Source organism: Musa acuminata, chromosome BXJ2-4, assembly GCF_036884655.1.
Source record: "Musa acuminata AAA Group cultivar baxijiao chromosome BXJ2-4, Cavendish_Baxijiao_AAA, whole genome shotgun sequence".
NCBI classification, from domain to species: Eukaryota; Viridiplantae; Streptophyta; class Magnoliopsida; order Zingiberales; family Musaceae; genus Musa; species Musa acuminata.
Window position 1 is genome coordinate 9,963,368 of NC_088341.1, and position 14,830 is coordinate 9,978,197.

At 36.8% G+C, this 14,830-nt stretch overlaps 2 protein-coding genes across 9 annotated transcripts; both read left to right on the plus strand.

Moving 5' to 3' along the window:
• Positions 1-959: 959 nt before the first annotated feature.
• LOC103981324 (protein C2-DOMAIN ABA-RELATED 11) lies at positions 960-3,800 on the plus strand. Of its 2 annotated transcripts, none has more exons than XM_009398013.3 (4): positions 960-1,099; positions 1,511-1,668; positions 2,370-2,465; positions 3,392-3,800. In XM_009398013.3, the coding sequence occupies exons 2-4, from the start codon at positions 1,558-1,560 to the stop codon at positions 3,698-3,700; spliced, it is 516 nt and encodes a 171-aa protein (XP_009396288.2). In that variant the 5' UTR covers positions 960-1,099; positions 1,511-1,557; the 3' UTR covers positions 3,701-3,800. The 2 variants fall into 2 exon arrangements, with proteins under 2 accessions (XP_009396288.2, XP_009396289.2); XM_009398014.3 differs by having other exon boundaries at positions 963-1,099; positions 1,493-1,668.
• A 1,580-nt stretch (positions 3,801-5,380) lies between these two features.
• On the plus strand, positions 5,381-14,675 carry LOC135609937 (pentatricopeptide repeat-containing protein At5g55840-like). Of its 7 annotated transcripts, XM_065103761.1 has the most exons (8): positions 5,438-5,577; positions 5,764-5,870; positions 6,474-9,852; positions 10,096-10,175; positions 10,262-10,599; positions 13,322-13,581; positions 13,704-13,766; positions 14,332-14,675. In XM_065103761.1, the coding sequence occupies exon 3, from the start codon at positions 6,506-6,508 to the stop codon at positions 9,728-9,730; it is 3,225 nt and encodes a 1,074-aa protein (XP_064959833.1). In that variant the 5' UTR covers positions 5,438-5,577; positions 5,764-5,870; positions 6,474-6,505; the 3' UTR covers positions 9,731-9,852; positions 10,096-10,175; positions 10,262-10,599; positions 13,322-13,581; positions 13,704-13,766; positions 14,332-14,675. The 7 variants fall into 7 exon arrangements, 5 of the variants coding, with proteins under 5 accessions (XP_064959829.1, XP_064959832.1, XP_064959830.1 ...); XM_065103757.1 differs by lacking the exon at positions 5,764-5,870 and having other exon boundaries at positions 5,381-5,577; XM_065103760.1 differs by lacking the exon at positions 5,764-5,870 and having other exon boundaries at positions 5,381-5,577; positions 13,322-13,575.
• Positions 14,676-14,830: the final 155 nt, after the last annotated feature.

Below are 14,830 nucleotides of genomic sequence, written 5' to 3' on the forward strand. Positions count from 1 at the left end.
TTTTCTTTATCCAACACGATATCATTTATGTAATATTTTTTATTAGTCTAAAGTGAATAAAATTAAGATTAACTTATAAAGGTCTCATGAATATTTTATTATCAACTTCAGCTTAAACATTTTGATCAATGATTTAGATCAAACGAAGTTGATAGATCAATTAACCTATTCGGATCATGATAATTTAGGCTCAAACATGAAATAAAATCCCATATATATATATAACACAAATATTATAAGTTAATTTAGAAATTAAAAGAAATATATCTTGATATTTGTTTTGCAATCCGTCCGCGGAACGCGTCGTGATTCGGATTCGTCCTAACGTGAAAACTGTGCACTTTGTCACGTAATGACGCCGACCACGCCGTGACTCCTTCGGTGCGAACGTGGGCCCCGTTCGCAGATAAGACTCCCCCTGATTGGTTCCCCGGCGACACCGGGTGCACCCATTCCCCACCAGTGTACTCCCCGAAACCGTCGGTGACATAGCATGACGTCCCTCCAAGTATTAACATCGTCCACAACATATCTCTCCTTTTAACAGTAATGTCTCCTTTGTGCAAGTGTTCGTGTTAAATTAAAATCAATAGAGATTAATGCGAAAATTACTGAATATGTGTATATACGTATACGCAATTTTAAGATATCATATAGTGTATTCAACGTTCCAAATCCACGGCGATGACCGAGTCCACTCAACGAGTAATAACTTGCTACGCGTTCGCTTGTTACCCCGACCCTGCGCACATTGATAGCTTGCGGGACCCAGGTGAACTAATTGCAGGGTAGGCAGGTACGCAGTCCGGGGGGTAAGAAGAGCAGTTCTGGCACAAGCTTAATGCGTGGTAAACTGTAGACTGCGGTCCGGTGGGTCGCACGATACGCTCCCCTGCGACGGATCACGATGCCGCGTATTTGGTGTTTCACGACGCCATAACGCGGCACGGGCACCGCGGCTGGCTCGGCGCTTTAAATCCGCCACCCAACCCTCGCTCGTCTCTCGCACGCGTCTCACGCGTCTCTTCTGCTGCTCTCTCCCCTTCTTGCTCCCTTCGGCGCCGCCTTCCGCTGTGCCGCCGCTGCTGATCTCTTCGAGGTAGTCTTTTATCTTTCACAGGCCGAAATCAGAGTTACTTTAGAGCTGATCTCCTTGTTTTCGAGTGAAAAATATGATTTTTGAGTGATTGATTGGATTCTTTTTGAAAAAACTGGTTGATTTATTGGATTCCTTGAGTTTCCGATGGCTGGTTTCTCTGTCACGTGAATTTTCTGTTGTGCAACTAGTTCTTTTTCGCAAAAATATAACCTTTAAGCGTATGTAATGGGAAAAAGGGAAGAGCTTTATCCGCTAGCTTAGAGAATCTATTTATCTTCTTAGGAATTATGTATCCTTGTGGTTCATTTAAGCTTTTGCCGACTGGTGCTTTTGTTCAAAATTTTGCTTGAGAGAGAATTAATTAGATACTGTTGTTCTCTAACGTTTTTGTAGGTTTGATTTGTTCGACAGGGCGAGACATTCGATCAAAGATCAAATCTTTTTGTCCGAGAGCACACATGGAGGAGGGTGCTGGAGTTCTAAAGGTTATTGTCTCTAAAGGAAAGAGTTTGGCGATCAGGGACTTCACTAGCAGTGATCCTTATGTTGTGGTCAAACTAGGAAAGCAGGTGATTTCCATATTCGTTGTTTTAGTTTACTGTGAGGAGAAGCAATGTGTTAATTCTCTCTCTTGCTTGCCTGTTGGTCTAACTCACATAAGGATAACACGTTAGAGGCATGATCCATTGTTGCAAGAAGTATGGTCATTTTCTCTTCGTGCAATATAAAAGACCATCATGCTTGATCTTTCGTGGTCAATCATCATTCCTTTTGCTTGTTCATTCTTATTTGCAATCAACATATAGTTTTCCCTTCTTCTAGGTGGGACATCACTTATTTTTAAGGGGTTAGTTCAGTTTATTCTGGTTAAATAACTTGCTCAGTCCTGCCATCAGTTGTTGTGGAAAACAATCAGGTGATCGTGAAGGCAGAAATGCAAGTGATATGCATAATCTAGATGGCACCTATGACCATGTGTACTGATTGTCTCAGAAAGTGTTCTTGTGCATGCTGCCCTTGTATTACATGCTCCAGTCTGTGTATCAAGAATCTTGCATCAGAATGATTTTGGAGAGTCAAATGCATATGATCTTTTATGCCTTTGATCATTTTGTGCCACTGCTCCTTTTACAAAAACCTGATCAACTATTGCTTCTCAGATATAAACTCCTTCTTTGGTCCTCTTATTAACATATTGTTTTGATTGGAGATCTTTTTATCTCTGTATTCTTCCTATGTTTGCTTAGTTACTTTTTTCTGGTTTCTTCAGACTGCAAAGACAAAGGTTATCAATTCTTGCCTCAATCCTGTTTGGAATGAAGAGCTATCATTCTCAGTAAAAGAGCCTCTTGGTGTATTAAAACTGGTAAGTCTTTTGTTCAAAATTTAGATGTTTGACAGAATTATTCCTCGGATGGCAACTTCTATCACTTATGCTTTGTTGTTAGACTAATTTCTTCCTGCTTTAGATAGCAAATCATTATTTTATGCTTTAGTGAATATTGGATAGTGACCTGTGTTTGAACTTTTCTTCTACCCAAAGAGAAACCCACACTTTGAATAGATGGTTTATCTCATAGGATTGAATGATTCTTAAAGTAACTAATATACTGCAACTTTTTAAGGAGGATTCTAATTTCTGTTGTTGTCAGTTTGAAATGTTCTTTTGCTGCTGTCAGTGTGGTGGGGTTCACTATGGATCTTATTCTCTCATATTTAGTATTGTATGCTTCCACTGACCCCTTTCCGATTCCAAGTTATTTTTAAAGCATGAAATCATGTAAATACGCGCATATGGATTACAGGTTTTGACTTTGTCAATTGTCAAATGTGTCCCTTCTTATCTTCAATGAAGTCAAGGACGTTTATGGTTTTCTGCAAGTTGTTTGAAGAAACTGTTTAAGAAACTTTCAATTATTCACAGATATGTTATCTGAACAAACTGTCGGCAGGAGCTTTTCAATTTAGGGAACAGTTGGATTGGTCCTTCAACTTGCATCCCGACTTTAGTAAACTGTGATGGAAACCATGACTTATATAGTCATCAACATACTATGCTCCAAGCTTAGATATTAAGAAGCTAAAAGTTGAAATTATGTTATTGAGATTTCCTTTCATCACACGTGTGTTCTCTGATATCTAACAATTTCTGCAGCAAAGTAATTTATCACAATGTTCCATAACAATTATAACAGAGAGGGAGAGAGCAAAATTTTGTTTTTGTTCTGCTTATTATTTGTCAATCAATGGCTCATGAGACTGATTCGATTCATTTCCTTGTACTTGCCTCAGGAAGTTTTTGATCGGGACAGATTTAAGTTTGATGACAAGATGGGCCATGCCTTCCTCAATCTTCAGCCCCTAACTTCTGCTTTGAAGCTAAAAAGAGCACTGCAGCTCACCACCGGTGAGACCAAGTTGAGGAAGGTGGCTCCAGACAGCGATAATTGCCTCTTGGCCGATAGCTTTATTACATACACGAATGGTGAAATCATAATGGATGTACGTCTGAGGCTTTGTGACGTCGAGTCTGGTGAGGTATTTGTGACAGTTAAGTGGATTGATCACCCGACTGCACCAATTCATGTTAGAAAACGTTAGGTTGCTGCTTCATGTCGGAAAATGGTAGGTTGCTGTAAGATGTATGTTGTAACTTGATGCTTTTTGCTATGAAATGGAAGGAATATTCTGTAACAGTAAATATGCTGGTGATCACATTTTTTTCTGGAATGTGTTTCTGTGAAGCACACATTAGCTTTGGCAATAGCTCAATAACATTATTGCTACCAAAAGAGTTCAAAAGCATTGCTAGTGTTAGCAAACTGAAAGCTATAGAGCATAATTGCTTTCTTTGTTGAACTTTATAGGCTCCAAAGCATGTATAGAAATCATGCCTCTCAGTATCTCCAAAACATATACTGTGTTGAATCCACTCAGTCAGGTAGAGACGAGCATTTGTGACAAGTTTTTGCTTGTAGATGATGACATGAATCATAATGGCCTTAATATGATCATGAATTTTTCTCATCATAGTTCACATTCCTTTTTTTCAGCATCGAAGGTGAAATTTTTATGATGTTCATATTTCTTCAGTCATTATTATCCTTTATCTGAAAGGAAAAGTAAAAAAACACTAATCATTGAGTTTACTACCAAAGCAATTACAATGTGGTTGTTCTTTCTGCTTGATGCATCTGAGCATGTCTGGATTCAGATTTAAAAATACATGAACAATATTTTTAACTTAACATGCAAAGATACTATTTTGATGACCGGTATTACTATCACATTTTCTATCTTGTATGAATACAGATAAAGAAAATTGATGAGTTTTTCCTTTTGCCTTTTTATTTTTAAGTAGAGAGTGAATAAATTTACAAAGTATGAAATATATTAATAATTAATTATTATCCAACACATAATTAATAAAAGAAAAAGAAAAAAAATCTAAGTTACCATTCGTTTATCTGTCTATATGGATAAAAGTTCAAGACAGACCATTTGAGGTTATATTCCCTTTGTTGTCCATGTGAATAAAACCCTTCAAGATCAAGTATAAAAGATAATTCTTGGTATTATGTCAAGGGATTCAAAAAATATATATCTACGAAATGATATGAATCACTAGCTTGAATGTCGAAAAGATTGAGTCGAAAAATTTTCTTCGACGTCGATTTTAGTGTAGATGAGGTCTCGAGAAGCCTCCTCAATCATCGTCACACATACTCCTATATCCTTAGATTTGAATTATATTGGGTTGATTAATTTTTTTTTAATTGTATCAAATTAATAAAATATTATAATTTAATTGAAACTTGACTGATATCTAATTTTTCGTTTATTACTCATTTGAAAGATGAATGAGAGGTATTCTAATTGGACTTCAAAACATGTCGGATCCACACAATAGGGAGGACTCCACTATATTTGTCTTCCTATGGCACAAAAATAGGCATGAAATGGGTTGACGATGACATGGGTGCCATTCACATATATAGGTGCTATCCGAATGCATCAAGATTTGCACAATTTATTGTCTATCATGCCAAGATTCGTGCAATATTAGAGGATACTAATATAATTTTAGGTAAATTTGATCGATAGTATTATACAAAAGAATAGAAATAGTGTTGTACTTCACTCATTTACCTTAACTTAAGAGTTAGAAATCTTAACCTACAAAATATTTGACCTAAAATTTAGTTCAATCGTCATATTAATTGATAGTGACGTACCTGACGGACTTACCTAATATCACATATCAGTTAAATTATGTGGGATCGAAGACTACGCAACGAGAGCGAGTCTCGCGGACCCAATGCGACGGCTTCTACCTCGGTGGGCGACCACAGCAGCAGCAAGAAAGTTCTCTTCTTTCCGCCGCAAAATCTCAAATTCGACGGCTTGTCCGGAGGATTTGGCGGCGGCGCGGTGGACTGATGGCAGGAACTCGGAACGACTGAGGAAATCCGGCGCCGGTACGCTTGTGCCACCCGTTGCCATAGCAAAACATCGTGAAAGATTGTTTTTTGTTTTTTTGTGGGATTTCTGCCTTTGTCTTGCCCTCTTTCTTTCTTCTTCTATTTGCTTGAATATATGGTTGTTTCGCAAGAAAGTTGTATTTTTTCTGCCGCAAAATCTCAAATTGGACGGCTTGTTCGTAGGGTTTGGCGGCGGCGCGGTGGGCCGACGGCAGTAACTCGGAACGACTGAGGCAGTCTACCGCCGATACGCTTCCGCCGCCCCCGCTCCAATCAAAACATCACGAAAGGTTGTTTTTTGTTTTGTAGGATTTCTGCCTTTGTTTGCCCGCTTTATTTCTCCTCCTATTTTCTTGGCTTTGACGATTTGTGCTTACGCCTATACATCGTGAAAGATTGGTTCTTTTTGTAAGAGTTCTCTATTTTCTGTCCTCTTTGCTTATTTTTCTATTTGCTTGAGTGTTATGATTGTTTTTTTATTTCTATTGTTGCTTTTATGGGTCTCTTGTTTGTTTTTTTCGATGACACCATCTTCTGCATTACTCATTTGTCTTGAAGAATTCTTTTCTTGCTTGTCGCTGTAGTTCCACTCCATGTTTTCCTTCTCTCTTCATTTTCTCCCTTCTTTTTCGTTTCCCTTTTTGGATTGGCTGATTCAAGAAGTAACTACTGTTTCGCTCTGGTTTTTATCTGAGTTTTCTTGATTACCTGCTAGCTATTCTGCTAAAGTATGTACATTTAGCAAATAAGGTGTGCTAAAGTTAGCTTTGCTTCTTTAAAAAAATGTTCTTTTTATTGTCTAGAAGTACTGGATATTGTTATGTAATTTTGTATGAGAGGTGTTCATAAGTATTCCTCTTACCTGCAGTTTTTTCTTTTTCTAAATTTGATAGTTATTGGATCATCACTTAATATCGAGAATAGTATGTACAACACGCTGACAATGCACCGCTGGGAATCCCTGAACCATATGAACTACAAGCTAGCGAAACTTAGGAAGGTTCATGGGAAGCTAGCATTGAAGTTCCTCAAGTGGATCATCCGGCAGCCAGGTTTCAATAGGATGACCCAATTGTTCTGTATCACTATCCATATACTTGTTCGGGCCCGGATGTATGGTCCTGCTAAATCAATACTGAAACATCTTTCCCAGAGGGATGTTGCCTATCACTCCCTTATTCATTGTCTCATGGACACCTATCCTCGTCGCAAGTCCAACGCATTGGTTTTTGACATTTTGATTAAATTTTATATTGAAGAAGGGATGCTCAAGAATGCTAAGAAAACCTTTCAGTTGGTCAATTCCCATGGATTTACGGTCTCTATTTATACATGCAATGCTATACTTGTTGCTCTTGCAAGGGTGGAGGGACTGCCCTCTGCTTTATTATTCTTCAAATGTATGCTGACCGGAAGGAACTGCCCAGATGTGAGCTCATATAACATAGTGCTGAACTCGCTTTGCTTAGCTGGGAAGCTCGGAAAGGCTAATTATATTTTTAATAAGATGGAAGAAGCTGGGGTTATACCAAAGATTGTTACCTATAACACACTGCTATATTGGTTTTGTAAGAAGGGAAGGTTCAAGGCTGCTCTTAAAATATTAGCTTGCATGGACAGGAAGGGTATTGAGGCAGATGTGTACACATATAATGTGATCATTAACAACCTATGTAAAGAAAATAGGAGTGCTAGAGCTTATTTGTTATTAAAACGAATGAGGGAGAGAAAATTATCTCCCACTGAAAGCACATATAACACTCTGATCAATGGATTCTGTAAGGAACATAAGATTATTATTGCTAATTGTATCTTTAAAGAAATGTCGAAGTCTAATATGAAACCAAGTGCTATTACTTACAATACTTTGATTGATGGGTACTGTCGGATTGGAAAAATCCATGAATCTTTGAGGATTTTAGATGAAATGGAAGCTGCTGGAGTAACTCCTAATGAGATCACCTATGGTGCTCTTCTGAATGGATATTGCAAGGCTTCAAAGATGGATGCTGCTGTAAATATTCTTGAAAAGATGAGATCTGAAGGTATTACTCTCAACTGTATAATGTACACAATCTTGATTGATGGGCTTTGCAGAGAGGGCAAGCTCAGTGAAGCCCTGCAGTTACTTAACAGCATGCTTGAAGCTGGGGTTTCTCCAGATGTCATTACATATTCTGCACTTGTTAATGGTTTGTGCAAAATGGGCAAAAAAGATCAAATCAAACAGATTCTATCGAAGATGCACAAAACTGGTGTTCTTCCAAATGCCATATTTTATGAAACAGTCATTCATCACTATTGTAAATGGGGAGATATCACAGAGGCAATGAACTTGTATGCTGATATATATCGTTTGGGCCAAGAAGCCAATTTAATCACTTGTAACACATTAATTTCTGCTCTTTGCCGAAGGGGGAAGGTTGGGGATGCAGAGCAGTTTATGCAACACATGACCAGAATGAATCTATATCCTGACTGTACTAGTTTCAATCTTCTTATAAATGGTTATGGAAATAAAGGTGATGCTCTAGGAGCATTTTCTGTTTTTGATGACATGGTGAAACAAGGTCAGCGACCTAGTCATATCACTTTTGGGAGTTTACTTAAAGGGTTGTGCAGGGGAGGAAACTTACACGAGGCAAAGAAGTTTTTTACTCGAATTCTTGATATTCCTTTTGCTGTTGATCTTCATACTTATAATATTTTACTTCTAGAAATATGTAAATCTGGAAACTTACATGATGCATTGATCTTTTGCGAGAAAATGATTCAGCAAAACATAATGCCTGATAGTTATACATACACAATTCTTCTAAGTGGCTTTTGCCATAAGAAGAAGATTGTTCCTGCAGTTCTCCTATTTGAAAGGTTGAGTAATACAAATTTTTGTCCAGACCATGTTGCTTATACATGTTTAGTTAATGGTTTAGTAAAAGAAGGCCAATTAAAGGCTGCTTCATACATCTTTGATGAAATGATGAATAAAAATAGTCTAGATCCTGATATTGTTGCTTTTAATGCAATGCTTGACGGTTACTCAAGAGCAGGGCTGATGCTGCATGTGGATAATTTGGTTCATTTTATGCAGAAAAGGTGTTTACTTCCAAACCTTGTGACATATAACATTCTAATGCATGGATATATCAGAAAGAAACAGCTATTAAGATCATTTAGACTTTACAAAACAATGGTTCAAAAAGGTTTCAGGCCAGACAACTTAACATATCATTCACTAATTTCTGGGCTTTGTGAGTCTGGTATGATTGATATTGGAGCAAAATTTTTGGAAAAGTTAAGATTGGAGGGTATTACTCCTGATGACTTGACTTTTAATATGCTTATCACTAAGTATTCTGACAAAAGTCAGATGAGTGATGCTTTCAAACTTGTGGATTGTATGACAAGGTTGCAGATGTCACCAAGTGCCGAGACCTATGATGCGATTATAAGTGGACTAAACAGAAAAGGTTGTTTTCAGAAGTCCTATATGGTATTGCATAAAATGATGGAGAAAAGAGTCCGTATAAAGCACACACATTATATTGCACTAATCAATGGAAAATGCAGGGTTGGCGATACATGGGGGGCATTTAGGCTGAGGGATGAGATGGAAGCCCTGGGTATAGTGCCTGCTGAAGTTGCTGAGAGCACTATTGTAAGGGGCCTTTGTAAGTGTGGAAAACTTGGAGAAGCAATGCTTGTTTTCAGTCACATGCTTCGCAAAGGTGGAGTGCCAACAACTGCAACATTTACCACTCTTATGCATGGGCTTTGCAAAGAAGCTATGCTTGCTGATGCTTTGTATTTGAAGGATGTCATGGAAAATTGTGGCTTAAAACTGGATATTATTACATATAATGTACTTATTTCAGGATTTTGCAGCATAGGTTGTCTTTCTGATGCTTGGCGACTGTATGAGGAGATAAAACAGAAGGGCCTCTGGCCTAATATCACAACATATACTATGCTCATTGATGTTGTCCACAAGGAACATAAGGTTTTTGAAGCAGACATACTTTTGAAAGATATAGAAACTAGAGGTCTAATTTCTTCACAAGGAAATTCCAAAACTATTTGTGAGGGTTTGGCAAATGCTGTGAGAAGGTTAAATGAATTAAGGCATTGCAGGAGAACTATCTTGAAATAACATTCTTTCTGGAGTTCTCTTAGTACATGGTTCAGGGCTTCAAGCTGCCTTTCATGTTGCAACAGAACTTTAGTGATCGTTGTGCCAAGGCAATGCTTCCTGGACTGAAGGATGTTGAACAGGTTTGTAATATTTAAAACTGAGAACTTGGATTTTGCCCCTTTTTGTCATTCTTTTCATTGCCGAACTTTTGCAATGGTGATTGTCTGGTTAACATGAAAGATCTCTTTCTTATCTTCAAATGCACAACGCATATTTAAATCTGTTCTCTCTCTCTCTCTCTCTCTTTCTCTCACTAGACATGCCTAGACTGATGTACCTTTGCCTTGTGTTAAAGCATGTTGCATTGAAAATTTCTGTTGCAGATTATCCACTTAAATGGACAATCTACTTCTGGTGGTTTCTTGCTGTTGGCTGGCAGTTTATTGAGTACCAAAGTTGCAAAGTATGATAAGATTGTTCTTGTTTCTTAATTTATTTGTTGTTTGGTTAAGTTTACTTGTCTAAAATTTTCACTTCTATTTTCTCTAGCATGGATTTTTCTCCAGCTGATTGTAAATTTACCAATAGGAGTTCTGAGAGGACAAGTATGAGCTGAAAGATGTTGCCTGTAGGCCTTGTACATTGTATTCTCAAGGAAAGTCATAATCATATATTACTATGGTTAATATAAAGTTCTGAGTTTCCCTATGCTCCCTATTGTGCTCATTGCATATTAGCTAACATGTTTTTACACTTTGTTACTAGATTCTGTGACGATGGTAGTTCTTCGGCGACATATTTCCATGATTGTTGGATACAGAAGATGGATGAACATCTTTTTGTGGATTCGGTCATGCAAAGACATCTTTTTATGACTCCAAATCGTGGTAACATATTTCATCCCTTTATCTGACTTCTTAAAAAAGATGCTGGATTATGAAAGAATGTGATGAATGAGAATCCTATATTAGTAAGTCGAAGTTGTTATATTGTGCCAACTGCCAACAATGAGTTTCTTGGCGAACTCCATGAGTGTCTTGATTGTGCATTTTTAGTTGACATTTAATTGGTCTATGGATTAGGTCTCTTGTTGACTGGGACAAAGAAAATGGGAAAATATATTGTTTCTTAGCTGCCACTAGGGAATGCCACTGCTTATTTACTTGGTTTTAATATGTTTGTCTTAGGATAGAAACCAAAGGAAATTTAGATTACACAATCTACAAGTAATGTAATGCAGCAACTATATGGAGATATCGTGCAAAAGTTTACTTAATCAACTACTTCATGGTCAAACCACTATAGCTAACCACAGCATGGTACAATTATTTTCATCGAAGAAGTGATTTTTGAGTAGTAAAAACAATTTAAGTCTGAAGCATTTACTGAAAATGACTGTCTTTATTTGTGATAAACATTGTATGACAATTTACAGCTACAAATGGAAACTGAGAAAAAAAAGGTGTTCCGTTGAGTCTATCAATTATATGTATAATATATATTGATCCAGTATAGCAAGAAGGAAAATGTGCCAAGTAGATAGTAGGTCGTGGTTGACATGAGTAAACAAACAAAGTTCTGTCTGTAACTAATTTAGGCTTCACATGAAGGCAGAAAGAGAAGTAAAGAAGATAATGCTTTCTTCTTGATTGGCAGAGATAATAGAAAGCAGAGGATCATTGTACATGGAATTTTGTGATGAAAGTAACTTGGAATCCTGTTTACGTGAAGTACAATTCTGTATAATTGCAATGAAAGCCAATTAAGAATTAAAAATATTTTTATGATAGTTCTATTAGCTATGCATCATAAGTGGGAGGAGAGTTGTATTAATATAGGAGACTAATAAACCAAACTTAAGCATTTTGGATATGTGGTCAAAGGCTCCTATACCCAAATTACTGGGACGATTTACGGTAGCGATAATTGGTATCAGATTGGAGCTACTACTAGATGTGTGGCAAGTGGGCTGAAGTATAAAAGCAGTACCTGTGGATGGTGTGAGAGATGCATCATTGTACGGGTCATCACTGGGTCATAGGCCTCATGTCATTTAGTAGGAACGATTCTGCACTATGTGCCAGGCTCTAATAATGGCATCAAATTTGGGTGAAAGAAATTGTAGTCCAATTAGTTGTGTATGAGAAGTGAGAGGATGGTTGTGATGGTATTTAAGGTTAGATGGGCTCCACTACCAGTAAACAGAATTAAGGGCCAATGGGCCTTTTTGGTCCGGTTATGACAATATTTATGATTTCCAAAGAGAGCAACCATTGTTTTTTTGGCAGACAACAGAACTCTTATCTTGAATAAATCAATTTGATAGCATCTTCTTTACTAGTTCAAGTTCGAAGTTTCTGAAACAATGCAGCATGTTTGGATGATATTCAGACTGCCGATGAGTCAGAAATATGACTGGATATGTATATGTTAGAATAAAAATGGTGGCTTTCTTTTTAATACAAAATGGTTGGGGTGAAACCTAAAACTTAATTGCTTTAAGAATTAAATTATGCGCCTCATTTGAATAAATTTTTATTTCTTTTTAATTGTTAGTGACCAGCACATCAATCTCTAAAACAAGCATCTTCTAGTGGTGTTTTGCTTTTTTGTCAAATCCTTCACATATTCTGAAAAATGAAATTCCAGTTTGGCAACATGGGAAAATTTACTCATGGTGCCATTTGTGTGGGCAAAACAAATTATTCTATCAGATGTGATGACCAATTTCAACCTAAAGCAACAATGATATTATTTTGTATTATTTTGGGAGTTCTTTCGAACTGTGAATGCGTAAAGGAAACTTTATGGTCCGTCTAGAGGAAACTAAACAATGTCAAGGTAACAATGAAACTTAATAATATCAGACTAGTCAAGGAGTGATGTTTCTCTCTAAATGAATAGATATGTTCGTTATCATATGCTTTGATTCATTATTTAATTTTATTCTGGTACTAGTGCCTTTTTTTTGACATGGATCAGCATATTATGACATGCAAAAAAGCATAATACTAAACTAATGTTGCTTTTCACTACGCTTGGCTTTAAATGACGGTCAACCTCATATCCCAACTGATGATATTTCTTGTGTTATACATGATTGATAATTGAAATTTTCAATTCTGCAATCCTAATGTTGATTTTTAGCTGATGGTTAAGTCGCAACTAATCATATTTTACCGGCTTTTAGTTTTTCCATGTTCCACCTACATTGATAACATGATAGCAGTGTATACATCGATCAACATTGGTCAGTGTGGCAAATGAATCTAGGTAAACTCATACCTATAGCATGATGCTTGTGCTAAGATGACATGGAATTCTGTAGACAGGCATGGTTTTAGCAGTTGTAACTGCAAGCAAATTCATCTCAATTAGATGTTTTTCTTATTTGATGTCCAATTTATATGACCGTGAACCAAGTCCAAAATCAATGAAACTGTAGCATAATATCTCAATGCTTTAAGCTGGAATTATGCCTCGTGTTAATTATATCCATAGTCACTTTTTTTGCTTTTCTCTATTCTTCAAAATCATGTACCATTTTATGTCAAGTTGTCTTGTTTGTCACATTGTGTAATTTAGGACTTCTTTGAACAATAATTTCAGGTGAACTATGGCACCTACTGAGGACACAGGTTTTCAGCCTGTTTATAACTCAGCTTCATTGCCTGCAGTTTTTATCATTGATCCATCACTGGTTTATAAGTGGTGTAATAGCAGAAGAGTTATGATGCTTATGGAGGTGTGAATTTTCCTGTCGGTGGTACTTGATCTTGTGTCCTCACAAAAGAAATGCATGCCGCAAGTTGCATGATGCAAGCAAAGCATTTGTTTGAGGTTGTCTCTTATGCAAAGTTTTGGTAAATGTATGACCTCACTGACTTTTGAGCTTTCATTAAATTCTGAAACCAAAATTTTGCTCAAGAATTCTTGGATTATGAGAAACTTCACTTGCCTTGTCTATCCTTATACGTGATTCCTTATGTAGGTGTTGCCCATTCAATGGGGGGCGAACAAATGGAACATGCTGCTCTTCCTCAGAAATTTCAAGGTGTGAAAGTGATCATACTGATACACCTAATTTGTTATGTATCGTAAACAGTCTAATCACTAACAGCTGATTTACAATCATGCTATTTATAGTCTTTATCTAGGCTATGTGCGTCTACTTTCATCTTTATCTTGATACATATGTACGAAGGAGAGAGAGATTCATGACTCCACCTAGGAATTGTATTTTGTAGATGTCTGTTTCTTCTTTCTACTCCTTGTTTAGTATTTAAGGAAATTATCAAGACTTTCATCTAGAGGTGTGGGTTAGACACATGACTCGGTCTTGTAGGGTTTGGAAAGGATTAATGTACATACTCTTACCTTTGTGAGAAAAGGAGTCGTGTTGGTGTCTCAATTATAAGCAACATTATTCTGACATCAAGACTTATCCTCTACCTTGTCTACTTTAGACTTGGAGCTATAATTGTACGGACATCGAGATAAAATGAGAATATTTGCCTTCTGAATTGATTTAAACTTGGTACTAAATCTTGGACTAGCTAATAGGAGAATGAATGTTCAACGTTTGTTATTAGAAGACCTAATAATCACTGTGTTTGCAGGAAGTTCGATTGGAGAATACGAGATGATCGTAATGGTGGAAGCTGCAGCCTTAAAAGATGATTAGCTCGAGTATACCAACCTCAGATGACTTTGCCGGTAGAGATGGATATCAACATCTTGACTACTCTCTTAGATAAAAGTTAGGGTTGATTGTGGAATCTTATAACTATCCTTATGAATTGTTTACAGTTGATGAATACTTTTGTTGAATGTTCTTATGAGCCTATGTATAGAAAATCCAATAAGGTTGCTGATTGAGATCTTTGGGGGATGGAGTCTGAAGTTTCTAATGAGTTTTGTACTCTGTGACTTTGTTATATAACATATAAACTGTTGTTCTTTATCCACCCCCCCAACAAAAAGTTATCAGAACCCAAGTTGATGACAAGTCACAAAATAATTGTCTTTCAAATCCTAATTCTTCAAAATTTAATAGCCCAATGGAAGAATTGCATATATGCACATATATATCTTCAGAATATGTTATTTTCATATTTA

Bases quoted from the DNA above. Each gene is read 5' to 3' on its own strand.
- LOC103981324 (XM_009398013.3), top strand. From the start codon at position 1,558: ATGGAGGAGGGTGCTGGAGTTCTAAAGGTTATTGTCTCTAAAGGAAAG. The intron at 1,669-2,369 runs GTGATTTCCATA...TGGTTTCTTCAG, and splicing joins TGGTCAAACTAGGAAAGCAG to ACTGCAAAGACAAAGGTTAT. The intron at 2,466-3,391 runs GTAAGTCTTTTG...TACTTGCCTCAG, and splicing joins CTCTTGGTGTATTAAAACTG to GAAGTTTTTGATCGGGACAG.
- LOC135609937 (XM_065103757.1), top strand. From the start codon at position 5,418: ATGCGACGGCTTCTACCTCGGTGGGCGACCACAGCAGCAGCAAGAAAG. The intron at 5,578-6,473 runs GTACGCTTGTGC...TAAATTTGATAG, and splicing joins ACTGAGGAAATCCGGCGCCG to TTATTGGATCATCACTTAAT.